The sequence below is a fragment of the Eulemur rufifrons genome, chromosome 15 (genome assembly GCF_041146395.1).
Source record: "Eulemur rufifrons isolate Redbay chromosome 15, OSU_ERuf_1, whole genome shotgun sequence".
In the NCBI taxonomy this organism is placed as follows: Eukaryota; Metazoa; Chordata; class Mammalia; order Primates; family Lemuridae; genus Eulemur; species Eulemur rufifrons.
The window spans coordinates 15,964,721-15,980,000 of record NC_090997.1 but is presented as its reverse complement, the minus strand read 5'-3'; the positions used below and the strand labels follow the sequence as shown (position 1 = coordinate 15,980,000).

Sequence of the window (15,280 nt, the reverse complement as noted above, 5' to 3'; positions counted from 1 at the left end):
AATCTTAGCACTTGGGAGGCCGAGGTGGGTGGATTGTTTGAGTTCAGGAGTTCTAGACCAGCCTGAGCAAGAGCAAGACCCTGTCTACTAAAAATAGAAAGAAATTAGCTGGACAACTAAAAATAAATATAGAAAAATTAGCCGGGCATGGTGGCACATGCCTGTAGTCACAGCTACTCGGGAGGCTGAGGCAGGAGGATTGGCTTGAGCCCAGGAGTTTGAGGTTGCTGTGAGCTAGACTGATGCCATGGCACTCTAGCCCTAGCAATAGAGCGAGACTCTGTCTCAAAAAAAAAAAAAAAAATCATGAAAATGTCTGAAGTAATCATTTAAATGTCTCCATGTTTCTAAGCATTCACCAAATACATAAAAAAAACCCAAATTCTTATAATCAGAAAATTATTAAATTCAAAGTACCAAAAAACATTATGTGACCAGGGTTGAAAGTAGAGAATCACGTTTTACTCGTCTTTGTATTCCTAACCACAAGTATACGTGCCTAATATATAGTATGTACTCAACAGCTATCTTTAACATTGAAATAAAAGAGAATATATTGCCTAAAATTTCAAATTTTTATTTTAACTTTGATTTTCAATGAATTTAGTTTTCATGTATAATAGTATAACAAGTATAATCCTACTGGAAGTCATTGTTCTAGGCACTTGGGATACATCTAAGGGAAAAAAGCTCTAGGCACTCCTAGAGTTTATATTCTAACAAGGGTGAGTCAGAACTAAACAATAAGCATAATAAGGAAATTACAAAATAAGTAACAATCTGGATGACAGAACGAATAAAAGAAAAAGTAGGGCGATAAGGAGCAACAAGAATGCCTATTCTCTGTAACCTAAATGACAACGCCCAAAGGAAGAGTTAGCTGTTTGTCCCACATTTCATAGTGGTTAAGAGTACCAGCAGCGGAATAGGATTGCCTGGGTTCAAACCTTGGCCTCGATTACTTACTATTAATACTTCTGTGCTTGTTTCCTAATCTGTGAAATGAGAGTAACAACAGTATCCAAAAATATATAGATTTGTTGTGAGAATTAAATGAGATAACTGCCTACGAAGTGCTCGTATTCACTAAATGTTAACACCTATCACAACACACTACAATCTCCCCTCTAAGTAACTAAAGTGCAACCATCATAGCCATCTTGTCCATTACTTTTTTTTTAAGAGACTAACTCAGGCTGGAGTACAGAGGGGAGATTACAGCTCACTGCAGCCTCGAATTCCTTGTCTCAAGCAATCCTCCTGCCTCAGCCTCCCAAGTAGTTGGGACTAAAAGGTCCATGCGACCATACCCAGATTATTTTTCTATTTTTTGTAGAGACAAGGTCTCACTATGTTGCCCTGACTGGTCTCAAACTCCTGACCTCAAGCAATACACCCACCTCAGCATTCCAAAGCAGTGTGATTACAGGTGTTAGCCATTGCACCTGGTCTTGTCCACCTTTGAGTGCTTCTGTTTGTGCTGATATAAACAAAGACCTCAAGGAACATTTTCCTGAATCTAAACCAAAGTATTTACTAACAAGATAGAATTATAATTATTATTAGGCTGCAAAAATATTAGTGTGACATGTGACTGATTAAAAAGAACTAAAAATGTTAGAATGTGGGAAAACTATTTAACAGTCCTACAGAACTTTTTTTCAGATAACAGATCTCACTGAAAATCCCATGAAGATTATAGACCATTTTCCCAGAACAATTCTATCACAGAGCTCCATGCAAAATTTGACACATTTAAAACTGACAGGACTGTGAAATATTTTCCCCATGTAATTTCTGGGAACTTGCTATATCCTAAAAATTATTTTTGTTTTTCTTTTCAAGTCTTTACCAACAGCATTCATTCATTTATGAACTACCACTCTTAAATCTTCATTATTTCTAAAATTAAACAAGCACTATAAGCTGAAAGAACAGCTCTCTTATTACAAGACCAAATTATACTGCCAAATAACAGCCCAAATGTGGTTCAAAAGCTTCAAATCCCATAATACACCAGTAGGTCAAAACCACATTTTATTTAGAAAACAATGAAATAAACATGAAGCCACAATCCACTAAAATGAGCAATTTTATGAGAAAATATACTTTAAGTTAATTACAATAAATCATCCATAAATATCTAATAAAATTGCATAATACTTTAAAAATATGTTCATATATACTCTCATGAGATTCACAACAAACCTACAAAATTTTACATTCTGAAACTGCACTGTTGAGCTGATAACCACCAGCCAAAGGTAATGATAGAGCACTTGAAATGTGGCTAGTCCAAACTGATTTAGATAAATTTAAAATACACATAATTCAAAGAAAAAATGTAAATTATCTCATTAACTTTTATACTAAAAATGTCAAAATAATGTACTTTCTTTAATCTATAAATAAAATAATAAAATTCACCTGTTCCTGTTTACTTTTTAAAAAGGTTACTAGAAAATTTAAAATTACATATATGTAATTCAATGACTTAATGTGCCTTGAAAATATATGTATACTTACATGTATACTTGTTTCACAACACCTACCTTAGAGATGGTATAATTTTACAGTTCAGACAACACTGGTTTTTTCTCTTTTTTTAGACAGAGTCCTGCTCTGTTGCCCTGGCTAGAATACAGCAGCATCACCATAGCTCACTGCAACCTCAAACTCATGGGCTCAAGTGATCCTCCTGCCTCAGCCTCCCACTTAGCTGGGGCATGCACCATCACAGCCAGCTAATTTTTTTCTATTTTTTTTTTTTTTTTTTGTAGAGACAGGGTCTCGCTCTTGCTCAGGCTGTTTTCAAACTCCTGGCCTCAAGTGACACTCCCACCCCGGCCTCCCAGAGTGCTAGGATTACAGGCATGAGCCACCATGCCTGTCCAACACTGTTTAAGTTATTTTAAACAAACTTTTTAAAGCTAAAAATTAAGGCTTTATGCCTAAATTTGTTTAATGTGATAAACTGGAAACACATAGAAATGTCTCTCATTTGCATTTTATGTAACTTTCCTTTTATTTATATACATAGAGTAGGTAATCAGCAGATCTACCTGACAAGATGTCTAATATCCCAAACTATTGATTCTCTACTAAAGGGACTTAAGACCAGCGTCAATGAGCCATAAAGATGGGATTAAATAGTTTATTTTTAAAAAGAAAGTTAGATCTCATCCATCAACTTGAAACAGTAATTCCATTAGGCAACATCTTGTTAGCCTGGTTTAGATGTACATATTTCAACATATTGAAAGTTTGTATTATTCCTTAGGTTGGCCCTCTCTCCCCATTTACTCCAAACTTAAGTATCATTGAATCAGACTTAGTGGATACCTAGCAGGCTCCCAATTTTCTGCTAGTCATTAAGAGAGCTAACAAATTTTTTTTAATAAAATAAAATAAGTGATGTGGTCTCTAGTATAAATGAGCTCAGGGCAAGAGAGGTCATTTATACTTGAAATGAAGGAAATAAAGTTTTTATTTCTAAACTATGAGGTTCTAATAATAAGTTCAATTGATTTTTGTAGAATATATAGTAAGTTACATAAGAATTTAGAATAATTTTATGGGAAAGGAGTTGACATTTGAAATATATCCTTCATATTTCCATTTGACACTAATTCTGAAATTTTAACAGATTTATTTTCATTATTTAATTTTTTTAAACTGCTTCCTAAAATGAGTTTGGTGAGAATGGCCAAATTAGCAGCTAAGTATTAATAAAAATGGATTCTTCATCTTGTACGGTGTACACACACACCAAAACAGCAAGGCAAAATACTCAAGAGTACAACTTGCTACAGCAGAGCAAGAATTTTTTTTTTTTTTTTTTTTTTGAGACAGAGTCTCACTTTGTTGCCCGGGCTAGAGTGAGTGCCATGGCGTCAGCCTAGCTCACAGCAACCTCAAACTCCTGGGCTCAAGGGATCCTACTGCCTCAGCCTCCCGAGTAGCTGGGACTACAGGCATGCGCCACCATGCCCGGCTAATTTTTTCTATATATATTTTTAGTTGTCCATATAATTTCTTTCTATTCTTTTAGTAGAGACAGGGTCTCGCTCTTGCTCAGGCTGGTCTCGAACTCCTGACCTTGAGCAATCCACCCGCCTCGGCCTCCCAGAGTGCTAGGATTACAGGCGTGAGCCACCGCGCCCGGCCAAGAATTTTAATTAAAGCCTAATGCAAAAATTTGATCTTAGAACACATTTCTAAATAAAAGTTGTTTCTAACGCAAGCCATGAGAAAATCCCTGTAGAACAGTATACATCTGAAAGACCAACTTTGTTTCCTAAAAACATACTCCATTTTAACCAGGACTATATGGTCTCAATTTTACAAATATAGTATACGGGCTTCTACACTTAATCTAAAATAATTTGGCTCTTGGTCATTACGATAATCATGATAAATATTCTAGGAATGACACTTTTGTAGTGAAAGTCAGTCTAGATGCTAGGTAAATTTCTGGCTGCCTCAGTTACTGGAGCACTGATGGGACACTAAGAAAGATAAGACACAATTTTAACACATTATGTAAACATACATATCTCAAAGGATCAGCTCAAGTGAAGGCCTGCTCATTTTAAAGACTCATTGCCAGGAGTAAAAGAAAAAATATCTTGGCTACTGCCAAGTAACCGCTGTATCATCGCTGGTCAAACTAATGAGAGATGAATAAATCCTATTTGCCTTGCAGTATAGGAATCTATATTCTAATCTTCCATATACTTCTATTACATTTTAACATTTCTGACATTGGAACACATCCCTTTAAAGTACTACATGCCCTCTCATTTGGACTTCTAAAGAATTCACAGGTTTTATTCCTATTAAGTATTATTCCTGCCAAAACACTAAAAGCCATCCCAGCACACTTACGTCGTCTTGAATCAATAACGGGAGAAAGGGAAAGGCAGGAGCATTTATATCAAAATCCAACAGTTGTAGGGAGTTTAAAAAAAAAGTCCATGTGATTCTAGTAATAAGCCCAATCCTTAACGTTGCTATAAACTCCTTGGGCACCAAAACTTTTCTTAGTTTTAGATAGGTCGCCAGTACCTATCACAGTATTAATCACATTCTTCACATTAAGGCAAATACTTCTTGATTAAACTCATCAGCAGCTTCTTTCCTTGATGATGTGACCTTGTGATAGAACTTTCTCTTAATGTTGGTGGCAACTGTTTGCTATTGTTACCATACTTAAAAGTATAGTCATGTGTCACTTAAGATAGGAATACAGTTTGAGAAATGAAATTGCCTAGAAGTAGAAATTCTAGGCAATTTCGTCCTTGTGCAAACGTCATAGAGCATACGTACACAAACTTAGATAATACAACCTACTACACATCTAGGTTAAATGGTATAGCCTATTGCTCCTAGGCTATAAACCTACAAAGCATGTTACTGTGCTTAATACTGTAGGCAACTGTAACACAGTGGTCAGTATCTGTATTTAAACACAGAAAAGGTATAGGAAAAATATGGTATAAAAGATAAAAATGGTACAACTGTATAGGGCACAGACAATGAACGGAGCTTGCAAGACTGGAAGTTGCTCTGGGTGAGTGAGTGATGAATGTGAAGGCCCAGGACATTACTATACATAACTGTAGAACTTATAAACACCATTCACATTTTAAAAAATTTTATACATGATGTTTATGAAAAGAAATTTTCTGTCTTCGATAATAAATTAACTTACTGTAACTTTTTTACTTTATAAGCTTTTTAAATTTTTTAACTTTTGTAATAACACTTAGCTTAAAACACAAACACATTGTACAGCTGTATAAAAATATCTTCTTTCTTTATATCCTTACTGCGTAAGTTTTTTTCTTACTTGTTAAAATTTTTTGTTTAAAAACTAACACACACACATTAGCCTAGCCCTACACAGGGTCAGGATCATTAACACCATTGTCTTCCACCTCCACATCTTGTCCCACTGGCAGAAACATGCATAGAGTTGTTCTCTCCTATAATAACAATGCCTTCTTCTGGAATACCTCCTGAAAGATGTGCAAGCTGTTTTACAGCAAAATTTTTTTTTATATAAGTAGAAGGTACACTCTAAAATAACAATTAAAAGTATAATACAGTAAATACATAAACCAGTAGCAGTTGTTTATTGTAAAGTATTATGTACTGTACATAAATGTATGTGCTACACTTTCATACAACCGGTAGTGCAGGTTTGTTTACACCAGCATAACCACAAACACATGAATCATGTGTTGCACTACTACACTGGAATGGCTATGACGTCACTAGGCAACAGAAATTTTTCAGCTCCATTATAATCTTATGGGACCCACTGCCCTATATGCAGTTCATCATTGACCAAAATGTCACTATGCGGTATATGGCTATATTTTTCTACTAGAAATCCCTAGTGATTAGATGCTACACAGTAACTCCCTTGGAATTATCTGGACATTGAAGCATCAAAAAAAAACCTGAGCTAAGTGGCACTGATAAAGTACTAAAACAGATATTAGAATTCAGGCTTCCACCTAATCAGGTTTTGCAAATGAGCTGAAAACAGAACAGGATCACAAAAGTTTAAATAAAGTATATAAAATTTAAAAGATTATAAAATGCAAGTCTACTGGAGCCAGTGGAAAGGATTGATATGGTATAAATAAGCTTTAGGAAAAAGCTTATAACACAGCCATACCGGACACTAGATCAATATCTTAGGCCACATATCAATTTAGAATAATGAATTTTTTTAAAAAAGAGTTTCTCCTTAGAATAAAAGCACCTTTAAGTATAATCAACTAGTAAATATGCTTTTGATAAATCAAATAGGGGTCAAGGAAAAGAGACAGAACATCCAGGCACCTAAAGCCTTTAGAAACAAACAAACAAACAAAAAAAAGAGATAATACCAAGTTTAGTCCAAAGGAGGAAACACGAGCCAGAAGAAAAATGTCTACCTCATTTGAGGCTAAAACCAAGGTTATGACTCAAAAATCTTAGTACAGCATCGTCCAGGTCAGAAAAGGCCTAGGAAGATAATGACTTCTATTTGCTTCATAGTGGTAATAAATGTCTCTAACGTGAACTAGTCTAAACATCTATCTAGAAAGTTGGAACCCATTCTATTAAGTGAAGTATCCCAAGAATGGAAAAATAAGCACCACATGTATTCACCAGCAAACTGGTTTCCCTGATCATCATCTAAGTGCACATTTGGGAATAACACCAATTGGGTATCGGACGGGGGGAAGGGATGGTTGTATACCTACATGATGAGTGCGATGCGCACTGCCTGGGGAATGGTCACGCTTGAAGTTCTGACTGGGGGAGATGGGGATGGGGGGAGGGGATGGGTGCATACCTACATGATGAGTGCGATGTGCACTGTCTAGGGAATGGACACGCTTGAAGCTCAGACACGGGGGGATAGGGGGGCATGGGCAATATATATAACCTGAACTTTTGTACCCCCATAATGAGCTGAAATAAAGAAAAGAAAAAAAAAAAAAAAACCATCTATCTAACGCAAACCCAAAAGAAAGCTGAGAGGACAGGGAGAACTAGCAAGGACAAGTGCACACTGTCCCCCGACCCTCCCAAAAAACAAAAACACCCAACCAAGGTCTTATTCGAGCCTAACATCACTTCAGTGAAACCAAGGGACTGACAACTAATAAGTACTCTCAAGTTATTTGTGCCTTTCTTGCCTATTATTATATTGGCAGTTATAACTGATTAGTACCCTTAAGGATTGTGTACTTGTTTCTGAAACAGAAGAGTATGCTGAGACTTTGTAATCTCCTTTGCAATGGGTTTGAAAGGAAAGGAACTCCAGTGAAAAACACAGCAGGAAAGAAAAAGCAAACTTGGCAGGCCAGGCATGGTAGCTCAGGCCTGTAATCCTAGCACTCTGGGAGGCTGAGGCAGGAGGATCCTTTGAGCTCAGGAGTTTGAGATCAGCCTGAGCAAGAGCGAGACCCCATCTCTACTAAAAAAATATATAGAAAGAAATTATCTGGACAACTATAAATATATACAGAAAAAATTAGCCGGGCATGGTGGCGCATGCCTGTAGTCCCCGCTACTCAGGAGGCTGAGGCAGTAGGATTGCTTGAGCCCAGGAGTTTGAGGTTGCTGTGAGCTAGGCTAACGCCAAGGCACTCTACCCTGGGCAAAAGAGTAAGACTCAGTCTCAAAAAAAAAAAAAAAAAAAGAAAAGAAAAGAAAAAAAGCAAACCCATCTAATCCCTACGACCAGATAAACAGACCTGGTGGTAAACTATATCCAGGGAATATCCTTGAGCATTTAAAGAGGATCCAATAACCACAGTTATTCAGGACCACTTTTATCACACTTACAGACTCTGCTACTAATATAGTCCTAAAACAGAAAAAAATATAAGGTCTATAGCTTAGGGTTCAGCATCTTGGCTTACCATAACAATTCTATCAACCAAGCTCACTTGTGCCCTGCAGACAAACACCTGCCTCGTATGTCTCGCATGAGAAATCTGGACCCTATCTAGTTTCGTTTCCCAAGGCCTACTGCCAGACCCTATTTTCTCCTTTTGCCCCCAAGATGCCAGTCTGAACCTCTACCTAGGACCTGCTACCAACCACCATCCCACTCTCACACCAAACTGGCCTGCTCCACACCTATCAGTCTACAGACTGCCATTTTGCTACACATAACCCGGACACTGACAGGCTGACTGTAGGCATATGTGGACCTCCACTCAGGTTTTCCAGGCTAGTGTTCTGCCCACCCCGCCTCATTCAGAAAGACTTACTACCTGACTGCTGAGATAATTTGGTCCCTAAATCCTGATTATGTTCAATTTCTACGGTAGTCAGATATCAAATCCTACAACTAAGCAAGTCTCAGCTCCATCACAATGATTGCCTAATTTAACTAAATTTCAATCGCATCGTGTTAGGTTTTATTTGCCCTTTCTTTTCTGAATGTAAACTCTGAAAACTTTTAGATCTTTCACAACTTGCTTCACCCGTTTACCTAGGAGACAGTTCTGCAGCTTCTGCCCTATTCTTACCCAAATCAAGAATCATTACACCTCTTTCCCTATTTTTAAGCCCTTGATAGAATAACACCACTTCTTTATATACATTAGAAAATTAAACATTTTTATCACTCAAAATGATAAATTGTTTTTTACATTTATTAATAGAAGAAATATTCCTTGACAGAGAAGGGAAGAAAATCACAGGTTTGAATAATGAATAAAAATTTATTCACTTTAACTTTACAAATAAAATTGATTAGCAATATAACATGAACCAAAAACACTGCATGTTTTATAACTTCATCTTAAATGCTTTCAAAGTCAGATTTTAGTTAACATTGACACCATTTTACTTTGTAAACCCCTCATTTAGAGACAGAAATGGCAAACTTCAGGTTCATTCCTATAGGAAAATATAAGATAATAGCAATGTAAATTTTCACTGTTAATGTGATTTTACAAAATTTAAACTATTCAAAGTTTAAAACACTTAAAAAAAATCTCGGCCGGGCGTGGTGGCTCACGCCTGTAATCCTAGCACTCTGGGAGGCCGAGGTGGGCGGATCGTTTGAGCTCAGGAGTTCGAGACCAGCCTGAGCAAGAGCGAGACCCCATCTCTACTAAAAATAGAAAGAAATTATATGGACAGCTAAAAATATATATAGAAAAAATTAGCCGGGCATGGTGGTGCATGCCTGTAGTCCCAGCTACTCGGGAGGCTGAGACAGGAGGATCGCTTGAGCTCAGGAGTTTGAGGTTGCTGTGAGCTAGGCTGACGCCACGGCACTCACTCTAGCCTGGGCAACAGAGTGAGACTCTGTCTCAAAAAAAAAAAAAAAAAAAAAAAAAAATCTCATCATGAGTGCTTTCTAATTAAGAAAGAAAATTATTAGATTTTCCAGTGATTTCAACTTTGAAACAAAAATTTCCTAATATGCCTTTTTCATGCTCTGGATTAGTTTAATTGAAGTAAATCCTGAGACTAAAAGATAAGCCATTAGCAGGCAATTTCTATTTGCAACTACTTATGAATCAAGATTTTCTCCAAACAGTGCAACAAAGTAAAATAAATCACAATATTATAGAAGTCCACGTTGTCATCTAAATCAATTGCAAATTTCTGTTAACAAAACCTCATGATTGACATTTTATATATGTGAGCTTATGAAATAAATTTAAACTTTTCACAATTTGTAATCAAAAAATATAAAATAAATTTAAACTAAAAAGTTCATGACCTTACCTAAAATTATTAAGAGTAATTCTGCCCTTTAAAATCTGCTTCCTCTTTCAAAAATAAGAATTCACATATAGTAACACTTTATGCCATTTGCTTTTTGTCTTATTTTGCTCCAAAATGCCAATCTGTATTTTTAGAATAAGAAAAACAAGTAATGCCTATCTCTCCAAAGCTCTCCTTAAATTCTTGTACACAGAATATGCCTAAAATTTCTTGATGATAGGCATCCTTCCTCATTTAACAAATGTGGACACTAAAAACATCAGTTTAACATAAAATTCAAATAAGTGTCCACTAGTATTCGTCCCACTTCAGAGTCTTTACTAAGCAACTAAACATTACTAATGATGGCCTTTCTCACAGTACACCCAATGTTGAAAAAAGTATCTACATATTTCTGAAAAGTTACATAAAATTCAATTACTTCATCAGTACAAAATCATCTCATCCCACTGGTCCTTCAAAGACAATATCTTCTAACAAAGGTCAATAATTGAGAATTGGTTTTTTTCTGAGTTGGCACAAAAATCAGGGCAATCACTTGAAAGTAACAACCACCAGCAATGACAATGTTCTTATTAACTCATTCAATCCTCCTTAAAAACTTTGAGGTTGATACTTTTATTTCATTTATACATTCAGAAACTAAATCACAAAGAAGTTAAATAACTTGCTCAGTCACACAACTGGTAGGTGGAAAAGCCAGGATTTGACCTCAGGTAGAGGACCCACCCAAAGCCAATGCTCTTAACTCTCCAGCAGTACCTCCTAAATGTAAGAACCATCACTTAATAGGTACCCAAGCTATCTCAAAGAAATTTAAGATTGTTTCACTTAATGGAAAATTAGATAAAGTATCATGTAAATATTTTAGGTTGCATCTTAAATCATAAGCAATAAAGACAGCTGACTACAAAACCAAGCAAATGAGATTTATGTTAAAGAGAAAACTCCATCTAAATGAACTTGAAAATTTTATCATTATATGGCCAATAAATTTAAAGTATATATTCATTGAGAAATTTTCACACTTTTCAAAAATTAACAGCAAATGCCCCAAGTAATAGACCTTTGAAACACATTCTGAGTAGTCAAGTTGAAATTTACCAAGACTATATGGCAACTCAAATAACCTAAACACAAGTCACAAAGAAAATGCCTCTGAACAATCAAAAGAGGTATTCCAATATCCAAGTACTGGTATTCACTTACTTTCTCAAGAGACAGCCTGATACACTAAAGTAGGGGCCTGATTTTACCACTATGCAGAATCACAAATTTGAATATGATTTCCACACTTGCAGAAAAATGAGGAAAGGGAGGGTGAAGGTGGATGCTAATCAGTTACAAGCACAACCAATAGTAAAGCAGAAAAAAAGTACTTATTTTTAATAACTTCAAAATGAAAACGAATGTTATTTAGCATTTAGATCAACATGCCTATATGCTATACAAATTTCTCATGGCATCACAGTAACTGATGGTCACAAACAATGACCCTAGGTCATCTAAAGAAATTTCATTATATTCTGCATCCTATTTAAGACAGAAAAGAACTATATATCTTAATATGATTTTCATCCAAAGCAGTTCAGGTGATTTTATAATTTGATGCTTAAAGGAATAAGCTCACAATTACCTTGCAAGCTCAACTAATCAATTAGAAAGGAATTCATTTGAAAGTTCCAAATAGCAAATATTTTATTTCACTGTTTCTGAGTTCAAGAGCACTTTGTGTATAAAAGTTACCCGAAAGTAAGAGGGAGGTGGAGAGAAACAAAATCATGAAGTCTAAGAAAACAGGATAGCTAGGCAAAGGTCTATAAACACTATGCTCAAAGCATCCCCCACAAAACAAAGTGTGGGCAGAGGGTGCCACATCAGCAGTACTCTGTATTTGTCCTGCTTCTAAATCATTTGTTAGTTTCATGAATTATTAATTTCGGTAATAAATGGTCTGTTGATAGGAAGCAGTACCAACTCTCAACTGCAAAAAGTGATAGGGTCCTCCTGATTTACTTTACAAAATGAAACTTGGGTTTACTCTTACAGAACATGCTCTACCTTATGGTGGCACAAAATTTGATTTAAGAAAAACAAAAGGTATTCTAAGTTCTCAGCTTTTACTTTTTAAAGGATTGAGAGAGTTAATGCCTAGCCCACACTGAACTTCATTATCAAAACAATTGTTACACCAAGTAACAAAACTTTTCAAACCAGGCTGCAACACATTCTGCTTTCTTTAACTCCAAACAAAACTTTAAAACACATAGCAAACAACATATAAGGCCTTGTACTTTTCTCTCCTCTAGCAAGGAAGTCTAACGCCAAACAGGAAACTGCTCCTCAAAGGGTTCAACACTGAAATCCTATCAAACCCCAACCCAGTCCTCAGGAGGAGATTGAATGTTTAAGTGCCAACACACTAGCCTAGGTAGGACCGGAGTAAATATACTTGTTTCCCTGTCCTTGAGGCATCCCTTTCGAGTTTCAGCAGGAGGGGGAAAAATGCCTTCTCTGACCCCCTCCAAATGTGTGTGTGTATACGTATGAAATATATACACACATATCTTCTTAAAAACCCAATGTATACAAAGCTTCGCAGAAAATAAAGAAGTTGAAAGTGCTACTATGTCAAGTTTTTCGGTCACCCTCCCCCATTCGACGAGAAGCGGGGAGGGAGGGAAGGAAGGGGCTGGGGAAGCAAAGGAAGATCGGGACAGATTTTAGCTAGGCAACAGGCGAGAAAAGGTGGCTGGTCGTCCCCCGCTCCCCCCACCCCCGCCATTCCCGCACCTTTTAGGTGAACAGGACAAGAGGCGGAGAAAGGAGCGGGAGAGGAAGCGCCCGCGAACCCTCTGACCAATTTCTCCGCGAGAAGAACGAGGTGGAAGGCAAGGCGAGGAGGGACGGAGGGGAGGGTGGCGAGGGTGGGGTGCTGCAGCGCCGGGGTTGACCCCTGTCGCCTCCCACCAAGGCCGAGAAGGGGAACCGACTCTCCGAGTCAGGAGGGTCCGGACGGGCGGCGAGAAGCGCCCCAGAGTCTCTTACCCATGCTGGGGGCTTCCGCGAGGAGAAGCCGACGTCCGCCGCTCCTCCTGTGGCTCGCGCGGCCGCTCCTGCGGCAGGAGGCGGGCCCCGCACTCCGCTCTTGCCCCTCCTGAGCTCAGACAGGACGAGGAGGCGCCTCCATCCGCCCGCGGCGCTCTCCGGCCAGTCCCTTCAGCGCGGCCCGTGAGGCAGAGGCGGCGGCAGCTCCTCACGCCTGGCCTCCGCCGAAGCCACGGCGGCGGGAGGGCCCTCCCCGCCTGCCCAGACGGCGGCTTTCCCACCCTTTGTCGCTCCCGCAGGGGGGGCGGGAACTGCCGGTTCACCCTGGCCCTCGGCTCCAACCCCGAGCGCCCGCCCAGCCTCGAAGCCCGCCCCTTGCCGCTCCCTCAGCGCCCGCAGTTCTAGGACGCGACGCCAAAGACTGAGGTGGAGACCGGGACAGAGGCCGGGAAGGTACGGGGAGCTGGGCCCGGGAGGAGGCAAATCTCGCGAGAACGGCCTCATTCTCCCAGCTCCGCCCCCGCCGCGCTCGGGCACTCTCCCCGACCCCCTGGCTGGTGCCAGGTGCGGTGACGTCACGGCGGGTGTCGTGCGCCGCCCGCGTCCAGGTGCAGCGAGTGGTTGAGGAAGGAATCCGGAGGAAGTGTGGCTCATCCTACCCCCGGAGGTTCGAAACAGCGGGGTCGGGCGTTTTGTCTGGTTTGTCGCCTCAGATGAATACAAAAGGTTTTTGCTGATAGGCAAAGTCAGCTTTCGGTTGTCCCACTTTCCGCAGTGGCGACACGGTGTTAACTTTCCGCAGACACGGAGCCTCTGGAAGACCTAAAAGAGAAGAGGCGACTAGAAGGAGAGCGAGCGTGCTTCTTTGCGACTTTCAAGGGAGGCCCAGCTTCTGCTGGGACCCCTCAGTTTACCTTGCGAAGTTCCTTACGGATCAGAAGCATTTGTTCTTCGTCAGGGAAAAAATCCTAGACGTCAAATAAATTGTTCTACAGGAATAAATTATTGGGTTCCTTTAGTCTCTTTCAGTTGAAGACAACTTTCTAAATCCCTTTTCTCTTTTTAAAGCATAATTCGTTATCTGATTAGAGGAGAAAAATAAGCGTTTCAATGATCTGAAATCTTCCCAGGCATTTTTCTAGCGTCCGTATGAAGGAGGGGGCATAGGATTATTGCAGTCAAACATGAACCTTAGAGTTAGAAACAAGTGTAATTAATGCAGCCAGCTTCCCTCCCCCCCCCCCGTTTAAGTAGACCCAGTTCCTGAGCAGATGTGTGTGAGCAAGATTTGTTGACCACCAAATATTGTGCCTAGTGCTTTTTCAAGAAATTATGTCATTTAATTCTCACAGTCATCCAACACTAGAACTGCCTTCCTTGTCCTTTGGAACCAGGCCGACCTGAGTTTCTGAAATTCAGCACAGCCATTTACTTTTTGTGGGACCTTGGATAAATTAACCTTGTTGAATTTCAGTTTCTTGAGTTTGTTAAAAGAAATCTTACTGTGCAGGGCAGTGTCTGGCATTTAGTAGTAACTTGTACATATTCATTCCCACTATCTCCCATAGGCCTGTTTTTACCATCTTGTAATTCTTTCATTACTTCTAGAAAAGAAGCATGTGATAATTTTATAACAATAATTGTCAAAGTCACAGGCAGTAGCCAAAAAGGAGAAAAAGAAAAAAAATTTAATATGCTCACCTAGACAAAATGTTGGCTGTGTTGTATTGAAATCATGGAACATATTGTGCCTTTTTGCAGTCAACAAATATTTACTGAGTATTATATTCATTGTCTCCTACCAAACAAACAAACAAACAAAAAGCTAAAGTACAACCCTTATCCTCAAGGAGTTTGCCTTTTAACTAGGAGGTGAGACATGAGCACAAAGTTAACAATATGAGCTAGTGAGGGTCAAATGCTTGAGAATGTGAAGGAAAATTAATTGCTATAGGCAAGCAAGCTGCAGGGAGAC

The 15,280-nt window shown here is 38.8% G+C and overlaps 1 protein-coding gene across 2 annotated transcripts in view; it reads right to left on the bottom strand.

The window, feature by feature from the left end:
* CD2AP (CD2 associated protein) overlaps positions 1 to 13,749 on the bottom strand; it is a 122,892-nt gene extending 109,143 nt beyond the window's left edge. For both annotated transcript variants that reach the window (XM_069487576.1, XM_069487577.1), the window contains exon 1: positions 13,306 to 13,749. In XM_069487576.1, the coding sequence (XP_069343677.1) occupies positions 13,306 to 13,309 (4 nt within the window). In that variant the 5' untranslated portion in view covers positions 13,310 to 13,749. The remainder of the gene's footprint in view (positions 1 to 13,305) is intronic.
* Between the last annotated feature and the right edge of the window lie 1,531 nt (positions 13,750 to 15,280).